The 25710-nt window shown below is 39.9% G+C and overlaps 3 protein-coding genes across 10 annotated transcripts in view; 2 read left to right on the top strand and 1 right to left on the bottom strand.

The window, feature by feature from the left end:
• The first annotated feature begins 534 nt into the window (after positions 1-534).
• LOC144057267 (protein S100-A1-like) lies at positions 535-18929 on the top strand. Of its 6 annotated transcripts, none has more exons than XM_077574611.1 (5): positions 535-563; positions 3732-3848; positions 15205-15270; positions 16749-16911; positions 18584-18929. In XM_077574611.1, exons 3-5 carry the CDS (start codon positions 15254-15256, stop codon positions 18743-18745), a joined length of 342 nt encoding a protein of 113 aa, XP_077430737.1. In that variant the 5' UTR covers positions 535-563; positions 3732-3848; positions 15205-15253; the 3' UTR covers positions 18746-18929. The 6 variants fall into 6 exon arrangements, with proteins under 6 accessions (XP_077430737.1, XP_077430733.1, XP_077430735.1 ...); XM_077574607.1 differs by having other exon boundaries at positions 15205-15388; XM_077574609.1 differs by having other exon boundaries at positions 540-563; positions 3732-3856.
• On the top strand, positions 3732-14144 carry LOC144057269 (protein S100-A13). 3 transcript variants are annotated; one of them, XM_077574615.1, is made up of 4 exons: positions 3750-3856; positions 5342-5414; positions 12172-12293; positions 13785-14144. In XM_077574615.1, exons 3-4 carry the CDS (start codon positions 12174-12176, stop codon positions 13938-13940), a joined length of 276 nt encoding a protein of 91 aa, XP_077430741.1. In that variant the 5' UTR covers positions 3750-3856; positions 5342-5414; positions 12172-12173; the 3' UTR covers positions 13941-14144. The 3 variants fall into 3 exon arrangements, with proteins under 3 accessions (XP_077430742.1, XP_077430741.1, XP_077430740.1); XM_077574616.1 differs by lacking the exon at positions 5342-5414 and having other exon boundaries at positions 3732-3848; XM_077574614.1 differs by lacking the exon at positions 3750-3856 and having other exon boundaries at positions 5243-5414.
• A 1173-nt stretch (positions 18930-20102) lies between the features above and the next one.
• Positions 20103-25710, bottom strand: part of chrnb2 (cholinergic receptor, nicotinic, beta 2) — a 28433-nt gene continuing 22825 nt past the window's right edge. The window contains exon 6 of the mRNA XM_077574690.1: positions 20103-22254. Coding sequence (XP_077430816.1) covers positions 22105-22254 — 150 coding nt within the window. The 3' untranslated portion in view covers positions 20103-22104. The remainder of the gene's footprint in view (positions 22255-25710) is intronic.

Raw genomic sequence — 25710 nt, 5'->3', positions numbered from 1 at the left:
CATATGGGGTAGATGCCACGGACTTCCAACTTCTGGGTTATTCACATCAACGTCGTTTCCGGCCACTGATGGCCGCGTTCCAACACTCGCACCCCCACCCCTCTGGGCGGGAGCGCGTAGGGTGTCTCAACTCTTTGAAATGCTTCGGACAACTGAGACAGACACACTCGCAACCGTCGACGGGGACGCGCAACTGAGGGGCACAATGGCGGAAGCGCAAGAATTGGGACGCGGCCCCTACGTCACAAACAGGAAACAAAGTTGATGTGTGAAAAACAGAAAGTCGGGAGTCCCGCCTCCTCCGTGACGTATACCCCAAACATTTTCGGAAAGCAAGAAAAAAAACACTACACGAAAAAATAAATAACAGTACAGTAAATACAAATGTACGTCTTCTAGAGTTATTGGTCATTTTTTTCAATTGACGGTTTATTTGACGAATCAGAAGTCACAGTAGTGATTTAGCGCACAAGCAAAATAAACAAAATCTTTATTATCCCGGAAGTAGTTGAGGCAATTTCCGGTTTACCATATGGATACCTGGCTGTGGCGTTCCATCCAAGGTAGACGTGAAAACAGTTTTTGCTCATGTTTGTGCTGACTTTGTGCTTCTTCTTTTTTAACTACTGCTTAGGTTTGTTTATTTATTTGTTGAAATTACCTTTAAGTTTGTTTGTTTTTTAACTGGAATATGTTGCTTTTGGCTATCATGTGAAGTGTGCCAGGAAGTTGAGTAGGAAAGTATTGGGTTTTGTAAAAGTACATAAATGGTGGAAAAGGTTTAGAAATGATTCATCTTGGTCATTTTTTTTGTAATACAGCACTTTTGTGATGTGTCAGTTGACTTCAAGCCTTACTTATTATACAAAATACCACTCAGGTCTTACAATATCCCATCAGCCATTTTGATTTATAGTCTATAAACTGCAACTGCACTGTTCTTCCTCACTGGTGACACAGAGTAGGATGTAGGGGACCTGAAAACTTCTGCAAAGTAGGTTTTGGATGATGAAGCCACAAAGCTTGTTAGCGCTATAACTGTCTCCCTAATGCACATCCTGTCAAAGCTTTAGCTGAACTAATAAGGCTTGTCAGCTCCCGAGCCCAAGTGGCTCGTTCGCAAAAAGTTTTGGCGACGCTGGCGCTGTAATTGTACCTGTTTTATGACTTTCTTTTCTTTCCCTGCAGCACTTCAACTGTGGTTTTTTTTTTCACTCCCTGAAGAAGAAAAGTGAGGGTCAGACAATTGTCCAGTAATGCCGCCAAACTTGACAAAACCATTAAGCCATTTGTGCACAATGGTACATTTGCTCTAGTAGCCACAATGGATACTGCTCAATTAGTGAGTGATTTATGTCTGCAGTTGGTCTTTACATTCATCCATGAATGCTCTGGGCTTAATTTGAGTCTGCTCAGTTTAAAGTCTAGTTGGCAGAAGAATAAGAAATAAGTGATGTACTGAGATTAGGGTTAAGGCTGTGCAATTAATCAAAAATCAATTACGATTTTAATTAGTACCCTCCACGATTACAAAATTGGCATAATCGTACAAAAACGATTATTAATACTAGGGCTGCAAGGAGTCCCCGTCATTTCTGCCTCGGATACCTGCTGAGATGATTGTAGTCAAGCTAATGGCAGTATGCATGACAGTATGCGGGGCTAATGCTGAGAAAAACCCAATTTCAAAATAAATCTTACCTTACCAAGTAGTATATGTAGATCAATGCATTATTTTGAAGTTGTTTCCGGAAGCATGTCGTCGCGGTATAAGGGCTGACGACGTGCTCGTCTATTCAGAGTTTGTCAACAACGGCAATAGAAATGCCCCAAACTGTTGCGACAGACAGTGTCAATCGCTTTTATTGAACAAATGTTGAGAAAACAAATGCATCATAAGTGCATTAATTCATACAAATGCTGTCAACATGCATCCTGGCGAACTGGTTAGCCAGTTAACAGCCAGCCAACTCTACATTCTCTTTCGCTGACGCCCACGTCACTCACCAGGGCAAGCCCCGCCTTTTAAAGCCATGCGCCTTAAAAGTCACAGACACTACAGTAAAACAAAAAACAAAACATACCTGCACTTCACATGCACGTTATTGTATCTTATTATACTTAGTATATATATTTTTTTTAAATCTTAAGTACCCAGTTAATCGATGCGATAATCAATCAAAAGAATACTTGATTCTAAAAACCTTTTCCGGCAATGTAAACGTGGCGTTATTAGGCATTTTCCCCATCTATGATTTATTAACACAACTCTCAGAATCGGGGACATTGCTGTTTCTGTGGCATGTGTTCACACAGCTGTTGTAGCGTCACGCATTATTCAGATAATTAAATGTGTGGCAACGTCAGAGCCAGCATCTGGTAATGGATCTCGGGTGTTAAAATTAAAAGGAACCTCGACTCTAATGACACGTTTGCTGCTCTATATTATTTATTTGGTTGTTACTAACATAACTATAACATTCTGTAGAAACTTTATTTGGACATACGCCGCCATTGTTATTTACGTCTCTGCCGAGCAATGTGAAACGTTTATAAAGAAAACAAGGTAAGCCTCGCAGCGTTCCAAAAGAAACAACATGCGATCGGGAGACTCCTTCACGTGGTGCTCTCGTCAATCACCAGACGCATTCAAGAGTTTTGATCGTCTCTTTAGGAACGCTACGAGGCTTAACTTGCTTTCTTTTTTTTGGGCGTTTTACATTCAAATAACAATGGCGGCGTACGTCTAAATAAAGTTTCTACAAAATGTACTGAACTGGAAATGATTTTTGAAAAATGAATCTCATCGTTATGTTAGTAACAACCAAATACATAATATAGAGCAAACTTGTCGGGGTTCCTTTTACGCTGGTGGCATTTTTGAGCTATCCCCGGATTTATCTGTCCAAAATCTGGCTCTGTAGTTTTTCTCCAAACCAGGCATCTTCAGTGTGGTGAATAATGATATTTTTAAGCATTTTTGAGTTGATGCACCATTTTTATGCAGAATTTGTGTCGGCAGATTAAGTTTTAAGTGTATTAAGTGCATTAAGTGATAATTGAGCTGTTTTGGTTGTTGTTGTTGTTGTTTACTAAAATTCACACCCAACAGTGGATGGGCTGACTTGATTTCAAATGTTGAAATTAGTGGATGAGTAATTTCAAATGACTAAATTATCATCAAATTACTAATTTGGTTTGATTCTTGATTTTTGACAAAAGCACGTCAGAGTGTGTCTCTTTTAAAACAAAACACCTAATGGTCCGTTTAGTCATCTCTCTAGCAAGTACTAGCACGCGTTAAACTGATGACTCTCTCCAACGGAACCTGTGATTACAGTCACCGGACCTTTGTTGTATTCTTGTAAGGGGTGTGCCCTAACAAGTTAATTTTATCTCCATTTTTTTATCCTGTCTGTGTCTTGATCCAATCACTTTCTAAGGTTACACATTCTAATCACAGTTTAACACAACATTTCTCTGTATTCTGTTGTAAAAATAGTCAATCCTGACTGGTGAGCAGACAAATGCACTCCAAGTGTGGAAAATTCCATGCTTTTTTTTTCCCTTTTTTCCCCTTTTTTTTAAGCATGCATGCAGTTCAGATAAACGTCCACCAGATGGGGACAGAGCTACATATCCTTCCTAAACCACATCTGCTCGCATTGAAGTCTGCATTAACGGTTGAAAGTGACGCATTCACTGAACGCAATTGTTCTCCCATTGGACAGGATCCGCAATGGTGTGCTGAACTTGGAGCAGAACTGCAGCTGCCGATTGGCCGGCAATACTGGAGGGAGAGATTCAATCAATCATGTGATGTCATTCGCTTGTCTGTGTGCCATACGGTCCGAAGGTTTGACTCAACTGCAGTGTTTTTGTGTGTTTTTTTTACAATGTTAGAAGCAGTTGCTGTTCTGAACACTCCCCCGCTTTTGCACACACACATACACAAAAAGTCCCCTCCAAAAGTAATGGAACAACAAAGTCAGTTCCTTTGAATTTGTTGTATCGGGGTTTCAGATCAAAAGATAAATACAGGCAGAAAGTTGACAGTTGCAGCTTATTTATTTCATGAGATTAGCATCTAGATGTGTTTAAAACAACTCAGAAGAAAGCACCGTTTGTTTGACTTCACCAGACTGTTGCATTCCTCATTTAATATGCTTTTCCAGGCCTTTGCTGCGGCCACTTTCAGTTATTTGTTTCTCCCTTCAGTCTCCTCTGCAGGAGGTAAAATGCATGCTCTGTTCGGTTAAAATCTGGCGATTGACTTAAGACCTTCCAGGTTTTCACTACTTTGTTGAGTTGGCAGTGTGTTTTGAGTCACTATATTGTTCCAAGATAGCTTCTCCTGATTAGTTTTCAAGCCTTTTACACTCTAAAAACAGTTGGGTCAAAAATGGACCGACCCAACTTTGAGTCAAGAAATGGGTCTTCTAGTGTAAAACAATAAAACAACCGAGAAAGTTGGGTCGAATTAACCCATAAAGCGGATCTGTCCATTTTTTTTTTATCCATAATTGGGTTACTTTTGACCCAACTGTTTTTAGAGTGTACCGTAAATTGCCAGACAAAATGGTTTCGTAGCCTTTAGAATGCATCACAGACCAGCTAGTGTGTTTTTGGACCAGATTGGATTTTGCAAAAGAGTACAGGGATGAATCCCAAGAGTTTTGGAACAAAGTTTTACGGTCTGATGAGACCAAGATTAGCCAAAGTGATGAAAAGGTATGGAGAAAGAAAGGATCTGCGTATGATCCAAAAGGTGCGCTTTCTTGTGTTCTTTATCACATCTAAAAAAATAAATACCATGAAATAAAAGCTGGAATTCTGAACTTTTGTCTTATGTATACAAACAAAAACAAAGAAATTGACCTTGCTGTTCCAATACTTTTGAGGTGACTTTATAGGCACACACAATAAGTATGCGCGTGTTTTTGTTCAAACTTTTACTCTCCAGTGAGCAACCATCTTCCTACTCTTTGCAGAAGTGAGCAACATTTCAGGGCGTGGCACTTGTTGCATCTGTGAGAACACACACACACACAAACACACATACTTGTTCCGACTTGTAAGAGACGCTGGAAAAAGTAGAAAATGAGAGAAAAGTTGCAACAACAGAAAAAAGAGTAACAAAGGTTTTGTAAATGCCTGGCACAGGCCCGGGATGAGTGCGAACGTCGACGGTTGCTCAAGCAAGGCAAGCGGCGGGCGCCCCTGTCCGCATTCCTTCTCCCCCCGCGCATGCACACGCCCTGTGACAGTGAAAAAAAAAAAAGTTGGCCGCGGCAGCCAGAAGTTAAATCACGGAAAAGATTTGTGTTGCTGCCTCATCTAGCTCAGAGGAAAAAGAAGGAGCTGCTGCTGCTGCGCTTATTGTCTTTTCTTCCCGCCCTCCTCAAATCCTGACGGTGAGTTTTTCCTTCTTCTTTCCCACCATAGTGATGTTTTTTTCCTTCACAATGTTTTAATTGTAGCTTATTTCAACACCATCTCGTGAATGTTGCATTGCTTTTTTTTTTTTTTCTTGCGCGCTCACGGGAGCCGTCCCGGCGGATCAGGTTGTCCTCGGTGGTAAACGAACCCCTGCCCCTTTACACGTCCAGGGAAACCCAAGCCGTGTCACGGTGACTTATTCATGAGCCCGATGTCACTCCTGCCGCTGCTCATTGTGCATATTGTCAGCAGTAGTTTGGGCTACATCTAAACACAAGACTCCACGCCGTATCTGAAACCCCCTCATGTCTCCGTTACGCAGTTTTTGGCACATGTGACCCGAGTAACGGAGGTCAGATTTTCTATCGTTCTTCTCCTTATCAGTATTATTTTTGTTATACTCAAGATTGTGTACATACTTGGGCGATGGCAAGGAAGTGTAACAGTCACACCTTTTTAACTCTTTGACTGCCAGACGTTTTCAGAAACGGGTTGTTCCCAGTGCCAACCGATTTAAGCATTTTGACTGATCTTTCAAGGTCCACAGAAAATGTTGTGTTTGGCCTAACACACATACTACCAAATGAAAGATTGGACTCTCATCTTTCATCAGAAAAAAAAAAATGTTTCTACCTTATTCCGTTCTTCAGTAATCAACAATAGAAAATGGTTACTTTCACCGAAATTCTCTGTTTTGAAACAAAAAACGGAGAAAAGGGGCTTTTTGTGAAACGATGTTATTTCATGCACTCTAGTGAATTGTACACTTCTTTTTGTCCATGAATGATGCCACAAACACCTAAATAGTGCTTTACTTCTGTAAAACGCTTTCACCAACAATGAAAAAGTGTTTTTTGATTGCAAAATACGTTTATTTCCATTCAACAGTGTAACAATTTGACAAAACAATTTGACAAAACAATTTCGCAAACTTTTTACAAATGTGTGCAACTGTGGTACTAACAATTATGTGGATGTTTCAAATACAATTTTTCTTTTTGTAACGCTCTCCTGCGTGCAAGGAGACGCCGCTGGACTCGCACAACAGTTTACTTTCACTTTGTCCGTTTCGCGTGCAAACGTTACACTTTCTTGACCGCCTTTTTTTCCGGGGAATAAATAGCAAGTAGCAGACTGTACACACTTCTCCGATGAATATGCATTGGACTCGGGACACTCTCCGTCGTCCGATCGAAAAAAAAAAAAAAAATTGGATGACGTCTTTTGACGTCATTGGCAGCCCTCCGTAGCTTTTTACTTGACGTCTTTAAACGTCAGTGGCAGTGAAAGAGTTAATGTAGCTGAGGGGTGGGAAAGGGGTTTCCACACATCTGCAAATTACAACACCCCCCCCACACACACACACACACACACACACAAAACTTGTTAAAGTATATAATTATGAGTGCCATACTGAATGTATTGTAATTAACACACTACAGAAAAGAATTGAGATACGAGAAACCTGACTTACGGGTTTTTCACATTGCGCGTAAAAAAAAAAAAAGAGATAAATTCACTGTATGTTGTCATTGTACTCAACGTGCAGTTTGTCAGATAGTAAACAACAAACAATTCATCAAACTATGTAATGCCACTCCCCGTTGCACTTGAGTGTCAAACAAAGCAAAACAAACTTGCATTGTATGTAAACATTGTGATTGTAAAACGACGACGTAGTTTTGCCTTAGCAGAGTCTGTTCAATGTGACGCTAACAAACGATGCAAAAAGTCGTAAAAAGGGCTAGCGTATAGCATCAGTGTCGCGGCGTTATAACTTTTTAAGCAATGGATTTTTTAACACAAACTGTAGAGCAACACATAGTCCAACAATATAACAATACTCACAAGAATATTTTCTTTATCCTCTGCAAAAAAATACTCGTATTACTGCAGCTTACTGAGGAATTGTGACCGTCTCCACTACTTTATACACGCATGCATCAGAAGGAGAATTATGTTGCTACTCTATTATTATATTATAGAGTGCTACTTTTTTTTTTTTTTTTTACAGCTTTTTTTGCGGAGAGACTGGAACAAATTAATGGAATTTCCCTTCATTTCAATTAGGACCGCTGCTTTGAGATACGAGCGTGGTCAGGGAACCAATTCAACACATATCTCAAAGGCACCAGCCGCACCACTCTACACGAATGATGTCATTTTTCAAGAATGACAATACTATGAGAGGAAAGTAATGTTACTGGGGAAAAACAGATGTGTTGAGTTGAATTAAGTTAAATAAAAAAATAAAAAACATTTGCAATTGTGCCGCCTTGTACGATTCTCAGAACATTACAAATTTCTCCTTGCAACGACTTTTTCTCACAGCAGTGCACATTTACTCATATGACTTTATTCTTGTACATTTTCTCGTAACACTAGGACTTTTTTTTTTTTTTTTTAAATAATATTACAACTATCGGTAGGTTGTTTCTCTGCTTTTTGCTCTATGGTCCTATTATTATAAAAGCACAATTAAGTACAGCTTTTTTCAATGGGTTGAGTTAAATCTTTTTCTTTCTTTCTTTCCTTCTTTCTTTCTTTCTTTCTTTCCTTTTTTCCTTCTTTCTAATCAGATAAAGCTACACAGTGGGTTCTGTCTTGTGCTTTTGATAAATCCCACATAGTTAAATTTCAAAGCGTATGAAAAGTCAAATACTTGGGAATGTTCTCCCTCTATGAATCATCCACTGAACACTGCACATGTGCCTGTATATGAGCAGAATATATCAAGTGTTCAAACTGGAGGAACCGTCTCAGTGTGTTGTATGCTCATAAAATGTATGTAAGTGTTTTGTCTATACAAAGTAACGAGGTTAGTAGTTTGCCTTTGGGCGTCGCTAACCTGCTTTGCCTCTCAACTGGTTTCTACTTGTCTTCGTTCTACTTGCTACACTGACTCTTCAATCTGTCATGCACAACGCATGTGTTTGTTTGCTTCTCGTCAGTCTCGTCTGCTCACACTCACTCGTGACATTCAAACAATGCGACACGACCGAGGAATGCTTTTTTTGGACAACTCTTGATAAATGCATAGAAGATTAAATGAGTACTAAGTGGACAATAATAACCAAGTATATAAAAAAACAAATGCTGGTGAGTCTTTGCTTTTTCCGATGTCAAAGTATGTTTTTCCTATAGAAATAATCCATTAATGGGCAAACTGTTATTATCATATAAATGTTATTACTTGCGCAGGCAGTTTTTGAAGTAACATTTTAACGGTCTTGTCATACAAGTACCAAATAAGTTAGCTGTCAGAGGGCGAATAATAAAAGTCGCTTCTCATTCCGAGCTGAACTACCTAATAGCTACTGTCCTGTCCCGAAATGCACAAAAGCCAAAGAAAAGCGACACGTGCACAGAGATAAAGCTGACGATACTTACTAAACTGCGAGTTTATAAAGTGGCAAATTTGCGAGAGAAAAAAACTTACGAGAACTCCACGTAGCGTAGCTGTAGTCTAATGTGAGGATTCTTAGGTGGTTAATTGGGACACTGGTTATAAAATGAAAAAGCAGGATGGAGACGGATTCATTCTTACGTTACTCGTCATACACGGCAGCTAGAGCGACAACACTTCCTGATCCACCATCAGCTGGCTAAACACTAACCAATCAGAAGCTAGCATACTTTAGGTAAATGCAAGTGAATGACGGAGAGCAGCAGATTCGACACATCAACTTAGCTACTTGTACAAAAAAAAAAATACCAAAAGGTATGAATGTGTAAATAATAATTCTGGAAACGTAAATATTTTTTTAACAAATTAACTTAAATGCTTGATTCTTTAGGGTGTGGACTTTCGCAAAGCGAGGCATCTTTGTCGCTAGCAGTACGAATGCGTAACATATGATTAAAGCCATTACTATCTCCTTATTTAAAAACCCAACCCAAAAGTTTCAACGCAAACATCCGAGTAGTACGCTACATTTATTTCTTGTAAGTTTCTGAGTTTTTCTCTCTCCCTCTAAAAAAAAAAGATATATATTTATATGACGTCCTAATACGAACAGCATTTAAAAAAACAACAAAAAAACACACACATTAACAATGTCAAGACTGTATTTCTGTTCTGTTGTAATTCTAAGTGACCCAGAACTTTTGAACGATAGTGTTGTAAATGCCATATCCATGCTTCACATTTTCTGATGTTTTACCTCCTTTCTCTGGCATCCAGAGTTTTTTTTTTATTTTTTATTACATTGAATTCCAAGTGCCGTCAGACCACAATATAAACTGGGCCTTGCTCAAGCCCTGTGAGTCACGCTTGAGGGCAAACCACGTGCTAATGTGCACACAAGCAGCCTGCCTCGTGCTTGTATTCAACTTTGCTCGTGCACCACTTCCCTTCTTCTCCTCTCAATCCGTAACATTCTCACCCTGGTACGAGCCTCCGTTTCATGTTGATGGCATGACACTTGGGGTGCTTGCTAATGGGCGTCGGCCTGTCAGTGGTGTGCTTGCCTCCGAGCTGTTGTTCCAAAGGTGTTGGGACAATCTTAGTACACTGTTAAATAATTAAATATAATGATGAAAAGCAAGCTGATGACAGATGTTCACTAGTATGTCGGAAAAAATGTGTGCGTGTGTGTGTGCGTGTGTGTGTCTGTGTGGTGGGGCCTCCATGAAACACGATCCTGATGTGCGTTGGGCCTCACTCACTCCGTAATTAGGTTAATGCAACCAACGTCCTAATTATTACTCCTTTGAATGTGTGTACATGAGGGTGTGTGCCTGTGGGTGTGGACCTGTGTGTGTGTGTGTGTGTGTGTGTGCTCAGTGTAAGTAAGCATTGTGCTGTGACATCCGTGTCACATGGGGGGATTTATCTGCAGTTCCTAGGCAACAAAAACGACAACAAAATGGCTCCAAGCATTCAATCGTCGTCATTGGCTAGGCTGTTTCCTGACTGTCTTTTCCGAGTCAGTCATTCAGCCTTTCTTCTGTGGAAATCTTGCAGCGAGGCCTCCACCGCACTGCGGGGATAATGATCGGTTCCACATGGGGGATTCCGAGTTTGATCCATGGCAGCTGCCTTGAAATAGTTCTCCGTTTTGAATGTGGAGGATAGTCAATACTAGTCGTACTGTATTATACAATCAATTTAACCTGAAGCAGTAAAGTGCTGTATTTATGTTAACTTTTTGCTGTTGCAGTCTGCTTGCATCGGGGTCAAGTACCAGATTGAGCATATAAAAATGCTGAGAAAAAAGCTTGCCGTGTGCATCCACTTTGTAATGTGCAATACTGCCACCAACAGGACTGGAGTGGAAAATTATCAAGTACTGATTTTTCAATCCATTGAGTCAGGCAGGTTTAGGACTGTTCGGCCATTTTAGGATTTGAAAGTGCCATTAAGCAGGCTCCTCATAATGATAATAAACCCCTGCATAGCTTTGTTGTGTTTATATTTATTACACAACTCAGCAGCTCTGCTCCAAATAATTTTGATAGCATTCTGCATCTTGTATTAAACAACATTTACTCACTACAGTGGAAGAAAATATTCACTGGCTATAACAGGAAATGATGTCATCAAAAAAGAGGAACAGAATAGAATTACATACAGTATCTGTGTCTGTGCACCACAAATGAAATAGTTGTTAACATTTGAGTTGGTTCTGGGTTCGAATCTCTGCTAAGTTTTCTCATGGCACTGTGGCTTCCACTAATTCCAAAAACATCATGCTTGTTAAATTCACTGCAGACTTTCAATTATCCATGGGTGTGAGTGTGAATGGTTGTTTGTTTAGATGTGTCCTGTGATTGGTTGACGAGCAGTCCAGGGTAGGATCCGCTCGAGGACGGGCGCAACGGAAGATGAATAATTGTTACTTATAGTGTGTGACTTCCCTATAACACACATTCTGCCTGCCTTGATACCAATTCCCATTTAGGTTGTTTCAAAGAGCATAAAAAATGTGAATATAAATGTTTTATCATGAAACTCATTCCTCAAATCAAATTTATGTTGTACGCTTTGACATCCACCCTTTTACTGTATTTCCATCTAAAAAGGCCTCAATTAGATATCTAGCCACTGTATTAATAATTATAGCTACTTGATAACTCATCTCATTCTAGTAGGTGAACTTTTGATGCCTGGAAGTTCTCATCCCTTACTTGCGCATTGAAATATACAGTAGGTGTGTTAGCAGGCGGACTTTAGCGGGTAATCTGATCCAGATCCGCCTCGAAGGCATCCTAGGGATCAAATGTCCTCCGTCAGAGATCACGGCCCTCATTGTGTTCACCTCTTCTCTTCCTCCTCCTCCTTCTTCTTCTTCAGCCGTGTCCACCGCTCGTTCTCCTAATGACCTCACCCCCCCCCCCCCCCCTCCTCAAATGCTGACATCACCTGTTTGGATTGCCTATTTTACAGAACAAACAATATTATGTAGCAATTGTGAGAAATAAATATTCTAGGTGATGAAAACAGTCTTGTATTAACCGTATTTCTGTCCAGCCTGACTAATGTTGCGGTTTAGAGATGCTGTTTGTATATATTTTACCCATTCATGTTAACACATTTTTGTCAATGCCAATTTCCTGTTGTGCGTAATTAGCTAACTCAAGAATGGATTAGACATGTTCACTAGACCGCGACATAATCCGCTTTTAAAGGTGTCGATTTGTATTTACCAGGGTGGACTAAATTACATGTCATAAAATAGCAATGTTATATTTATTCCTATTCATGAGTTTTTGTTTTTTGTCCTCCTGTAGACATGGAGGACGCCATCAAGACATTGGTGACCACATTTCTTACTTCTACCAGAGGCAAGGAGAACATGGATGGGAAATCCTTCCAGAAGATGGTAAAGAAGCACCTTGGCAGCGTCATGGAGGTAAAAAGCTCACTCCTCAAGCAAAGACCGGACAGTTTGTCCTTCCCAACAAGCCCTCTAACAATAATGACCATATTGGTCCTTTTACCATGCACCAAAATACGACCAATTGTACTTTAGCGACCTATATCGGCCATGTTGTATCTAGAGGTGTAACGGTTTTTGTATTCGTCCCGATCGGTGCATACACGGATATGCAACTTCATTGCAGTATCCGCACTCCAAACTAGGTGGCAGTAACGCGGCTAAATCAGTAAAACACGAAGAAAAAAACGTTGTCATGACAACAGACAGACATGTCCCCCACACTGGATTAATGCTCATTTGCATGTGCGTTTGTTTACATATGTCAGTAATATTCTCTCGCGCCACTTTTTGCTTCTCCTGCCAAACAGGTTTGAGTCAGCATTCACGAATGCAGCACGCATACACACACATACTAGGAGTGGACTAGTGGAGCTAGTAGGCTAACACAGCTATCTCAACGGCGCTCTTTTTGTACTATTTCATTGCTTTTGGATGAATGAGTGGATGTTTTTGTGCTTAAGGAGACTGGCGACCGGCGTGAGATCCAGACAGAACAACACCATCTTAAAGTCAAGTTATCTTTGGTAGTTCTAAAAGTTCAAAATGACGCTATGTTGGACAAACTGTTACCTTCAGTACTGTCTGCTAAAATTAATGAGATTAGGAAAAGGCACAGTGAGTTGTAGACCGAAAACATGTAGTCGACACTAAATCAATCATTGGCCAAATAGCTCAGTCAGATAAACACTCGTCTTCTGACCAAACGGACCGGGTTCGAGTCCCACTTGAGTATTTTTGTGCAATTTAACATGGCCGATAGAGGTCGCTAAACTAAACCACGTAACACTTGGTCGTGATTTGGCACCTTTTAAAAACCACCTATGTGGTCGTGTTTATTGGAGGACTGTCTTGTCGTTCCTGACGTGGATAAAAGTGCAAACCAACCCCCAAAAAAGTCAAGCTTGAAATTCTCTGTGTGTTTTCACATACAGTACTTGGACAATTAAGAGGATTCTGATTGTGAAGATAGCAATCTTGAATTGAAATACTTTCACTGTTTTTCTTTTTTATGACAAAAAAGGAAGTTTTTTTTAACCTTTAGTAGGCTTGACGTCCACTGCCACCTTTTTGAGGTGTAAGCATAGTTAGTTAGCTCACTGCATGTGGCGATTGCGCCGGATAATCACCAATGCGAACGAAGATGCTCAACATTTTACATAATGAGGGGTGAGACACACTGCATTGTTTTATCCGCACCCCAAAAGTCAGAAAAACTGAAATTGTGAAAACATTTTAAATGCTATATCTACCGGTAAATGCTTCTCAGTCTTTGTATGTTTTTAGCATTTATGTTAAAATATAATGTAAATGACCATTATTTTTGTTATTGTTGTTTTTTCCCTTTGTTTGTTTCTTTCTTTCTTTCTTTGTCCCGTTTCATCTCTACCTTGTGATTTATCGCAGGACGCCAACAGCTCGGCAGCCATCAAGGAAATGCAAAACGGCCTAGATGAGAACAGGGATGGAAAGGTCAACTTTCAGGAATACCTCACTCTGATTGGCTACCTCGCCAAAGCGGTCAGCGAGAAAAAGTGCCCATCCAACGCAGCGGCGTCATAGACGGAGATGCATTTGGGGCCGTGCTGCTTTGTTTTGTGCTTCTTTTTATTCCACCCCACCACAATTAGCCAACCTTTTGTATCAACGCATCCTCCTAACCTACTGCTAACGTCCATCTTGTCATCAAGGCTCCCTCCATGTTGACCTTAAGAAAACATTGAAGAACTCCCATGTCAAGAATGCAATTAAAGCTTTATACTGACAGCTTTTTTGTATGGCGTCATTTGTGTGTCCAAATGCGTTGGCAGTGGTTCCCCTGACGTGCTTCTAAAATTAGCTGCGTGCGGTTTCCCTGATGAGCATCGAGTACTGCAACTGGATCCTAGCACACAGGAGATGCGTCTCATTGTGCTCCATGCTCCGCTTTGCAACACTATACCTACATACATGCAAACTGCGCTAAGATGTCTTGCATGGAAAGACTTGTAATGATGGCACATTTAAACATACAGTGCTGCGCAATTTTGTCAACCACCTGTCCTTGTTTTGTTTCAGAAACCATCCAGAATCAAGATTGCATTGGTACTTTAATGGGTTAGGGGCTTTTGGAGCTTTTTAATTGAAATTTACAGTGGGACCTTGACCGACATGTGACTCGGGTTACGATTTTTGAGAAGCCATTACTTTGTCTCGAGTTGCTGGCAAAGTGCTGAAGTGCTATCTTTCCTGGCCTGATACTTGAAATGAATGCAGCATCTTGGCTCCCATACTACTAAAGTGTACCCCTCTCGCTGACCTGGATGATTGCTAACATCAGACTTGACATCTATTTAACTAGCTAGCTAGCTAGCCAGTATATAGCTAGCTAGCTAGCCAGTATATAGCTAGCTAGCTAGCCAGTATATAGCTAGCTAGCTAGCCAGCATATAGCTAACTAGCCTGTATACAGCTAGCTAGCCAGTATATAGCTAACTAGCCTGTATATAGCTAGCTAGCCTGTATATGGCTAACTAGCCTGTATATAGCTAGCTAGCCTGTGTATAGCTAGCTAGCCTGTATATAGCTAACTAGCCTGTATATCGCTAGCTAGCCTGTATATAGCTAACTAGTTATATACTGGCTGGCTAGCTAGCTATCATTATAGCTGTCTATCTAAACTTCAATAAAGTAAGCTAATCCCCCACATATTACTCAACAGTCAGTTTGACGTCTGAGGCCTAACTGCCATTTATTTGTAACAGTGTAAAAGTCATACAGCAGTGTTGCTACAGGCCCAGTTTTGGTGGTGGTGGCTTGAATCTAACATTTTCAATGTGTCCAATAGACATGTAGCAGCTGTCTGAACAAAAGAGGAGGAGGAAGAGAGGATTGACATGTGGAAGGAGGATGGGTAGAGTGAGGGGGGGGTATTTAAGACGGGGTCCTGCTCGTCCTGCTCATCAGTTACTTTTTTTTCTTCACTCTCTGCATGCACCTGTGCCTCCGGCTGGTCCTCATACTCCATTCAGGTAAGGATGATGCTCACTTGGCTGATAGGAGGATTTATTCCTCATCAATCGGATTTCTCACTGGTAGGAAACTTTCGTCCTTTTAAGGGCCAGTTATTATGTAAAGCATTCACAAATTTAGAACCAAAATTCATAATATTTAATATTTATTATTCTTGTTTTTGACGTTTGTATCTCTGCATTTCTCAACCAATTCAAACCATTTCAATGTCAAAATATACTTAAATGTACATAATACACTTAAAAAAAATAATTCAGTACATCCCTTGACTAAATTCCTACTTTTAAGGAGAAAGTTTCAAAAAGTGTACATCTAATTCAAAAATGTAACCCATTCAAATCATGACTTGTTAAAATGTTCAGCTTTTCTACTGTAATTCCACTTTTCTGTGAGAAAATTCTTAAATTAAGAGGAATGAAAACCTCACCTGATGTGTTAATCCTAACTTTCAAAAATTTCCAACATTCAAAGTTTTTTTCCATATTAGCTGAAAAAAATTCCTGAACAAATGGAAAGGTAAATCTTTTAAAATCATCCCAAGTCACAATTATTTAAATTTCAAAATATTGCACATTCCAAAAAGTCCTTCCTTTTAAAGAATTCCACAATTTGCATGAGAAAACCAGCAAATGAGAGGAAACGTTTTTAAAATTTACATCAAATTCACCATTTTCAAACCAATTTAGATCATCCGAACTTCAAAGGGTTCAACAAAATTCCACATTTTCTTTGAGCTACTTCCCAAATTAATTGATTTTTTTTTAAATAATTTTTTGAAGAGGTCCAAAAATTCTTTTTTTTAACCTCTAATTTGTTAATTTTTCACCAGATTCAAATTATTTTAATTCTAAAATGTTGAACAATCCACAAAGTCCACAGTTTCACTCAAAAAACTCCAAAATAAAAGGAGAATTTTGACATTCCCTATACTTCAAAAAGATTTGTAAATTATTCAGCAAAATTTTCAGTCACATACAATTTCGACCCAAATTCTAGTTAAATAAATTCTGCAAATTTGCGTTGTTTTTGTAATTGGTTTGCAATGAAAAGCTCTCCGAAGTGTGGATGTCTCCCATCCCTGCTCGGTCCCGGTTCCTGGTTTATACAAGCAGCTTTGGTTTTCAGACCTTATCAGAGTGCCAGAGGTCCAAAACGCGGCATTAGATGATGCGCAGCGGAATCCTACCGACGGACGAAACGCCGGCCACGAGGAAATAGAGCACACATGACACGAGAGCGCTTTCAGGGTTTCCCTGTCTTCTTCTTAATGACACTTGACCCGCCCTGCGGCGGCACCCCCAACGGCAGTCGTTGTGCTTTCTATGATGGCTGGCGTGTGTGTGTGTGTCTGCTCGGCAGCATGTCTCTGCCCGACCCCGAGAACGCGTCCAGCCTGGAGAACGCCATGCAGCTCATGATCCAGACCTTCCACAAGTATTCCGGCAACGAGGGCGACAAGTACACGCTGAGCAAGGCCGAGCTCAAGGACATGCTCACCACCGAGCTGGGCAACTATCTCGGGGTAAGGAGGGGACACGCTAACACAAATGATTGACAACTCGTCAGCAACAGCTTCTGTCTCGATTGGTAGTTGTTGTTTTCTTCACAAAAAAAAAAGGAAGCAACATCCCCCCAATAAACACTTTATATGGAAACACCAAAATGCATAACCAAACCATATAATAAAAAAAGTTAGCTAGCTTAATGATAACATGCCAAATGCCATCAACGCGCTAGCAAAAATCAGTATTGATGTTATGCTAACACAAGGAGCAGCAACACGTACAAACATAAAGCAGTCCTCGTGTGTATATATTTCTTAAATATTACTGCAGTTTAGTTGGGGACATCTTACTTTTCATTTTGTTCTTTTCTTTCCTTTTTTCTTATTTTCTTTCATCTTTTTAGCTAGTTATTTGCCTATTTTTTAATTTTTTATCTTCATCATTTTCTTCAAAGAAAACTTTTTGGTATATTTTTCTTTATCTTTTCTTGTTCCTATTCTTTATCTTCTTTTTGTCATCTATACTTAAAAAAAAAATCTTATTTTTCCTTGTTTCCTTTTCTTCATCTTTTTCTTTGTTAGCTTCTTTTTCTTTTCCTTGTTTTCGTCTTCATGTTTTTGTTCATTTCTTCATTTCCCCCGTTTTTTCTTCTGTTCTATAAAAAAATTTCTTTACTTTTTCATGTTTTTTCTTTTCCTTTTTAATCTTCTCTTTTTACTTTTTCTTCGATTTAAATTTTTCATATTTTTATTTTTTGTATTTTTTTTGTCTTCATTTGTCTTGATTTTTTCTTTTGCTCCCTCATTTTTCATCATCTTTCATGTTTTTCTTTTTCTTATTGTTTAACTTTTCTTTATTTTATATATATATATATATATGTATATATATATATATATATATATATATATATAATTAGTACTTTTTTTATTTGTATTTTTCTTCTATTATGCTCAATGTACATTAAGTAAAGCTCAGTGCTGCTCCCCGGCGTGTTTGTGGTACAATGTGGTACTACATTGAAGATGCACAATTCTTTTTTTTCTGACCTGCCGGCCTGCTGTTGATGCTCAAAACAAAAAACTGACAATAAATAAATAAATAAAAATGTTAAATCTGCAAAATGGTGGGGGTGCAACAGTTTATATATATGTATATATTGGTGCTGTCAAAGGTAAAGCGTTAACTACTTAATTTATCACAAAAAATGACCGCATTAATCATGTATTAACGCAGATTAATCACACTATTCATTTTGACCGCAGATGATCCTTTAGCTGAGAGCGGATTGTTACGGTAGAGGTAGCACAGGTTGTGTTTGAGCAATAAACATAACTACATCCATTAAAGTAAAGCATTTTCTAAATGTTTGCGTATGACATTCAGAATATTTGTTCTTGTCAATTGTCTATTGGGGTCTTCTTCATTTTTTTTACATTTTAAATTATGCAAGTAATTAACTGATTAGAAAAAGAGAAGGATGAGCTTGCGCAGTGGGTCAAAAAATGTGAAATGAAAAATTTAACATAACAGGTGCTCTTTAAATTTGGCGGGCAAAAAATGTTGATTAAAAAAGTTTTTATTAAGCAATTAATTGTGATTAATCCAAATTCTAAAATTTGAACAATCTGATTAAAAAAAAAAAATCGTTTCATAGCTACTATATATATGTATTTATTCTTTCCAATGCAGAAAGCCCAAGATAAGGAGGCCGTGGAAAAAGTGATGTGCGACCTGGACTCCAACGGGGACGGCGAGGTGGATTTTACTGAGTTTATCATCCTGGTGGGCGCCCTCACTGTGGCCTGCAACGACTTCTTCCTGGAGTTCAACGACAAGCCGGAGAAGAACTAGTGAAGGCACACACAACATACACACAGACATACTGCACATGTCTAATAGTGATTTGAGTGGCCGGTGTTGTCCCTATATGTCTGCAAATTCAATTCATGTTTACATTAGTCTGTTTCTGTTCATGCATTTTGTAACATTGTGGAATCCCCCCTGGAAAGAATAAATGTGATCTTTGTTCAAAGCATCCTGTGGTGGTTATCTATTGACATAAAATGGCCGCTAGGGGGCGTTACGTGGCCCTGGAACGAGATGATTGTGGACACAGGGGTCAAAAAGCTTTCACACATTTTCTCATTTAGTGGCATGAGATAGTGTGGCCAAACTTTCCAGTTGGCGAAAACCTTTGCTGCATCAAAAGATTTCAGATTTCAAAGCGTCCAAGTGACCTTGGCTCTGCAATATAGATAGATGATTGTTCCAAATCCTGGCAGTGGAAAAATTACTGTGTGTAAAGGTATGAAAAAGGAAGCAGAATATAAGAAAGCCAGGAAATGGTTCTTTCTTTCCATCCTGTGGCAGAGGATTAATGGAGAATGTGGGGAAAAAAACCAAAAGACTCCGTTACACAGTAGCAATACAGATTGAACACACATGATTTAAAAAAAAATTAAAAAAAAAAAAAGTGTCCTACTGGGCATCCTCCACTTGTTTATGATCTGGGATGTGCAAATCAGAACAATTAATTGTAGGTGGCAATAAGAAGTTTCAATAGTTTTTATTTGTTTCAATTCGCCTTTCCGATCAAAGCCAGCAAAGGCCTGGTCTCTAGATTTCTCTGAAAGATTGTCCTGAATGTTTGTTTATCCCCTGCTTTAGGGTGTGCTTCTTTCTACCTGATCTGCTCTGAAAATGGTAGGTTTGAATCTGACGCAGCCTGGACCGGAACGAATTATCGACCGAAGCCAAAAGTCAGGTTTGTCTCACAACTATGTAAAATAAATAAATAAATAAAGTTACCTTTTTAGCAACTGTAGTGGTCATATTGGACACCATGTGGTATGACCTGAGAAAAATTTTTTTTCCCAATATATATTTTCATTATAATTTTACTTGTGTGGTTAGCTAACTTGTTTAATTAAATGGCTAATTATTATTTATTAGCCTTAAAACTTTGATTGAAATTGATTCATCAATGACCCATATATGTACGTGCAAACGAGTGATATTCAACACTACTTGCAAGTAAAAGACTCACAATGTTTTGAAAAATAGAAATACGTCAGGGGGACCGCCGTGAACGCATTCGGACACACAAACGGCGCCGTTTGCAAAAACGGACGAACGAAGGACAAAGCCGCGTTGTTTACTTGCATGTGGAAACGTGAGTGACACAAAGCAAACAAACACGCCGTTTAAATAATCTGAACCTACAACCTTTATTGGACTGCCATTGTTGGGGTGGGTGGGGAGGTATGCAGGATCTGGGAAGGTGAAAGGGAGGAGATAGAGGGGGAGGGGGAAGGGGGGGCTTCATAATGGCAGCATCAGTGAGAAGAAAAGGAAAAAGTGGACAGAGAGTCTTCGGGGATCGTCTTGAAATGTCCGATCCTCCAGAGTCCGCATGAGTGTCAAACCTCACAGCTTAATATGATTTTGTGACGCCCCCCCCCCCCATCATCCATACAAACCCCGCGTGAAAAGCTGACTTGTGCTCTTGCTCGGGGCCTTCGTCACACCGTTATACTGTAGCTATGTAACGTATATAATTCAGTGTCGTTTGGCCTCGTTCCCGCTTCTTGTTTGTGAATCTTTTAAGCTGCAGTGACTCATTCGCCAGAGTTGATCCTCTTGTCATTTCTCTCTTGTTTATTGAAAAATTCATTCAGCTGCACTTCCTCCCCTACAGCATGTGCCCGGGAAAAAAAAAAAAGGGGGGGGGGGGGGAAGCCTTTCGCTCGTCTGCCGCAAGACATGCGAGCGAAGTGGATCTCCAGCAATAACAGGCATTCTCGAGATGAAATGTTTTTCTTTTACATTTGAAAAATTTCAATAAGAAGGGGATACGTTTTGGGGGATGGTGGGGGGGGGGGGGGGGGTAAGCATATGGAAGATGTGGTCATTTATTGAATATGAGTACACTTGCATACAATTAAGAGGATGAGGAAGAAGGAAAGGAAGGGGAGGAGTGTAGAGGAAAAGGTGTAGACAATAAGGTAAAAAAAAATAAAAAATAGGAAAGGAAATAATACACAGCAAGAAGAGGCATCTGAAGGAAAGGAATGGAAGCTGATGAAAAGAAGGTTGGCGAGGAAGGAAAAAGGGGGATGAGAAGAGGCAAGGAAAGGAAGTAGATCAGAAAACATAAAAGAAAAGTCTCAGAAAAGAAAGTGAGAGAAAATCAAAGTAGTGAGGGGGGAGGGGGGTGCATGGAAAGAAAAGCAAGACATGGAAAAGAGGCAATGAAATGAAAGAAATATATGATGATATGAGCTATGGAAATTCAAGAAACGAGTAAAAATAATGGAAAGGAACGGATAGGAATACACATAAAATGAGGCAAGGAAAGCAAAGAAGAAATGTAAGCCAAAAGAAAAAGGAAAAGTAGATCAGGAAAACGGGCAAGCCAAGGAAGTAGATGATGAAAACCTGAGCCAAGTAAAGGCAAAGTCCAGGAAATGAGGCAAGGTGACGAAACGAGGAACAGCAGAAAAATGAGGTAAACAGGAAGTGAGAAAAACAAATTTGAGAAAAATAGAAGACAAGAAAAGCAAAGTCAAGGAAAAGCGGTATAGCGAAAAGCAGAAAGGAAGACAAGGAACAATAAGGCAAGAAAAGAAAAGATGGCGACATCATCACATCAATGACAGAAATCAACATTGGTGGACTTGCCGTCTATATTATCTATTATTACACCATCTGCCTCATTTTCTTTTCTGAAATGAGGCCTAGTTTACAGTTAAAAGCTTCCCGTCACGTTACTCTCAATATAATCTTCTCTTTGTTTTCTTCTACACATTCTTAAGACCCCATCAGTCGCACGAGTACATCTGGCACTGATAGAACAGTTCAATGTCACTCAATGGTGGTCAAATTAAAAAGAGACGAACCGTGATATGCTTGGACCCTCCTTTTTCCCTTGTGACCTGACAGCGGCCTATCTAGGCGGGTGGCGGCACGAGCCGTTGAAGCGGTCGCGGTGAGGTGGCGAGGACTGACGGCGAGCGGGGAGGGTCAGTCTGCGAAGGGAAGAGGGTTGTCCCTTCCGTTCACAAGAAAAAAGTTGCACAAAAAAAAAAAAAAGTCTATAAAGGGGCCGAGATTGCTGTTCACTTCCTGTCCCACAGATCCGGTAAGACCCCCTTCCCACCTGCGGGGCGGCGGGGCGCTGTCCCGTCAGCGTGATGGCGGCGTGTGGACGGTCAGCCTGGCATGTGGATGGTCTTGGTTGTGTAGTTCTGGAAGAGGGGCTGCAGGAACATACCCAAGGTGCCGAACACGCACACGAAGACGAAGATCCACAGGAAGAGGCGGTCGATCACCATGGCCACATACTTCCAGTCCTCGCTCACCTGTGGACAGAAGGGGAAGACGGAAACGTTGGCCTGGGAATTTTCCGTCTTTGAAGGTAGTATTAGTTCACATTGACATTTTCACAGCTCATTTTTTTCAGAAACTGCACCTACAAGTCAACCAGGCAATTTTCCGTCTTTGGAGGAAAGCGGCTTTCATACTGCCTGTCAAAACTGACAGTTTCTAAATGTTTCAAATTGCTGCTCTGTAAATGTCAATCTGTCAGTTTTCCGTCTTCTGAGGTAGTATCAGAAGTTTCTTTAATCCTACCTGTAAAAGCTGACATTTTCTCAGATTTTTACTTTGAAACTGGTTTGAAAAAATGGCACTGACAGGAAATAGGGGGACAAAGTCAACATGGCTATTTTCCGCCTTCTGGGGTAGTATCAGAAGCCAACTTCAAACTCCCATTAAAAGGTGACATTTTTCTGAGTTTCCACTGGCACTCTTCTGTATAAACAGCACTCACACAGAATAGGGTATGATGCTAACCTGGCAATTTTCCGCTATTTGGGGTAGTTTCCACATTTAGGACCCTCTTACATGCTGCCCATCGTGCAAAAAATATAATTTTCCTGGCTATTTCCTGTGTGGCTGTCCTGTGTAAATTACAATAATGCTGAATGGGGGTAACAAAGTCGACCCAGCATCAAGGTTAGTTCACAAAAACTAATAAAATTACAAAAACTAAAATCACAATAACTTTCTCGCTAACAAAAAATAAAAAAACGAGAGTGCATTTTCATTTTTGTCAGTTGATATCAAAAATTTGTTTTCTGGGGTTCATTTTAAATGTATTTATTTTGATATCGCTGCACAGGAGAAGAAAGGTCAGACAGCCGTTTGAGAATAGTAGTTTACTTTATTAAAAATTTAAAAGCTAATGCAAATACTAAAACTAATAAAAACAGAACAAAAATTAAGCATTTTTTAAATAAAAACAACAAAAGCATACTTGTTTCCACGTCTTTTTTACGTTATGAACAGCATTAAAACTAGGGGTGTCAGGCGTTACATTTTTTTTTATTGTAATTAATCGCATGACTTCACGATTAAAAGTTTTTATGCTCTAGTTAACATAAAAGTGGAAAAATGTGTTAAACTAATAGGAACATGGGTGCATCTTTTAGTCATTTATACAGTAATTTCAACACTTAAAACTTTAGTTGAGTTTGAGTTAAAATAAAAAAAATAATTAAATTAAAAAGATGTACTGTACTGTAAAAAAAAAAAGAAAAACCGAGTGTGATATTGATTTGTGTTGCAGTCATTTTTCTGCCACTAGATGGCATAATTGCATTTGTAAGACGTTGGTGACAGCTCAGTGCATTTTTGTTTTAATATTAAGAGCTATCTAATCTTAAACATGAAGTAACTTGTGAAATTCTGCATTTTTAAAATTGTAATACTGAGCTCTCTCAAATAAAAGTAATTCATTAATTACAATTGTAAAATACAACTTGACCCCTTTGCATTATTATTAAATTCATTACTGCTAAATTGTGACGTAGACGTGTTTGCTCCATTGCGACTGGAATTCCTCCAGTACAGGCTTTCCAAGTAGGAGGCGGTCATTAATCGCATGTTTAAAAAATTTGCGGCGTTAAAGCAACTTTAAATTAACTCAAAATGAACGCACTAATTTTCCATTTTCTTAACCGCTTTTTCCTCACAAGGGTCGCGGGGGGGCTGGAGCCTATCCCAGCTGGCTTCGGGCAGTAGGCGGGGTACACCCTGAACTGGTTGCCAGCCAATCGCAGCGCACTAATTTTGACACTCCTGATTAAAAAGCAATGGGTGGGAGCACGAGGAAACCTTCCTTTCCACGTTTGTGCTTTTCACACAGAAAAATGTGAGACGGGAAACAGACAGTCTGAACGGAGCTTATAAAAGCCACAGCCGGCTCAATTTCGGATCTTCCCTCTTCTCTCCGATGCGCCAATTCCGCAGGATCTCTGCGTGAAAGCAGCTCAACGGATAAGCAGAACTCCGTTGTCCCAGCCCTGTCATTTTCTCTCCATCACAATCCCCTCCGCCGTGAGGCACGCGTCGGGTTAATGGAGGTGAGGGGTTAATGCAAGCTGGGACTCGGTCCTCCGCACGGCGCTGATGAGGTCTCGTCAGGAGTCAAGGATGACGTGAAGGACGTGGGAGCAGGGAGAGAAAAAGTGACACCCCCCCTACGATGATGATGATGATGATGATGATGATGATGATGACGGAACAAGGAGTGAGAAGAGGCGTTGGCATGGCAACGGTAGTGATGACGGACTCAAGCACAGACACGACCGGCATCGTTGTCGGGAAGAAGCCTTGAGGTGAAGTTCTTGTAAATGTTTTTGCTCCTGCGTGCTCACGTCATGACACTGTGCTATCATTTCATGACTTTAAGTAGACCGCGATTGCGTCATTGGATCTGTCCGTTTTACTTTAGCTATATCCAAAGATTTATGCTTGGATTAGTCTAATGAGATGTAAAACAAGAGCCGTATTTTCATAATAACTACTGTAGAATATGAAAAGTAATCACGGAGGGCCACTTTTATTGTCCACGCAAATGTTAGCAGGCCACTTCCTGGTTGAAGGAGTATCGACAATCGCGAATTAGCGCGTCTGCACAAATGTACAGTAAACAATGACAGTGGCCAAATGCGGTTTCAAAATTATTAATTAAACTAGTTTTGAGGGGAAGATTTTAGTGATGACCAATCATTGTGCTCAACTTAGCCAAGTTAGCAATTTCCCCCAATCCTAGTGGAGAGAAGAAAGGTGGGAGTGTGGATAAAGTTTTCCTTTTTTTTTTTTCCCTGGATAAAGTTTTCCTGACGACGGCATTTCGTTTCAATTTTGGCAGTAGAAAGACTCACCATAATCCTAAATCCAGCTGAAATTATAAATATAGTTTTCAGTATATCTTTAAAAACAATTTACATGGTACAGCTTAGTGGCGGCTGGGCTGGATTTAGCTTAGTAGCCGCTAACATAATTTTTATCATGAAAGTTGCAACATAGCATTTTGATCAGCCGCAAACGTCTGTGCTGTTTACTTACGACATTTGTTATGGTCGGCAATTCATGAAAAAAAGTTGAAGAACCACAACATTGCGCAACGCAACTGAATTGTTAGTGTTTGTGGCATCGCGTAGTGTACGGCTAGCTTAAAAGATCATACGTCATCTGATTTGATTCCGCCATTGGAACGCTTCCATAGCGACGAAGACTACGACGTAGAAAATGAAAACAATGGCTGACCGAGTGTTTCTAATGTAAAAAGTCAATCCCACTACCCAACTTTATTCTTGAGAGGCGCTGTAGGTGGCGCAGTTGTTAGCATAGCTGCTCCCCAAGCAGTTGACCACCCGTATTCCATTACTGCCACCAACAGGAGCGAAACAGGAACAACCGTTCATAAGTGTTGAATTTACAGGCAAAATTTTGTCATTTTTTACTTTCAC

Source organism: Vanacampus margaritifer, chromosome 9 (genome assembly GCF_051991255.1).
Source record: "Vanacampus margaritifer isolate UIUO_Vmar chromosome 9, RoL_Vmar_1.0, whole genome shotgun sequence".
Classification (NCBI taxonomy): Eukaryota; Metazoa; Chordata; class Actinopteri; order Syngnathiformes; family Syngnathidae; genus Vanacampus; species Vanacampus margaritifer.
Note: the sequence above shows the minus strand (reverse complement) of the source record. Positions and strands in the feature narration are given on the sequence as shown.

Bases quoted from the DNA above. Each gene is read 5' to 3' on its own strand.
- LOC144057269 (XM_077574616.1), top strand. From the start codon at position 12,174: ATGGAGGACGCCATCAAGACATTGGTGACCACATTTCTTACTTCTACC. The intron at 12,294-13,784 runs GTAAAAAGCTCA...GATTTATCGCAG, and splicing joins ACCTTGGCAGCGTCATGGAG to GACGCCAACAGCTCGGCAGC.
- LOC144057267 (XM_077574607.1), top strand. From the start codon at position 15,267: ATGGGTAGAGTGAGGGGGGGGTATTTAAGACGGGGTCCTGCTCGTCCT. The intron at 15,389-16,748 runs GTAAGGATGATG...TCTGCTCGGCAG, and splicing joins GGTCCTCATACTCCATTCAG to CATGTCTCTGCCCGACCCCG. The intron at 16,912-18,583 runs GTAAGGAGGGGA...TTTCCAATGCAG, and splicing joins AGCTGGGCAACTATCTCGGG to AAAGCCCAAGATAAGGAGGC.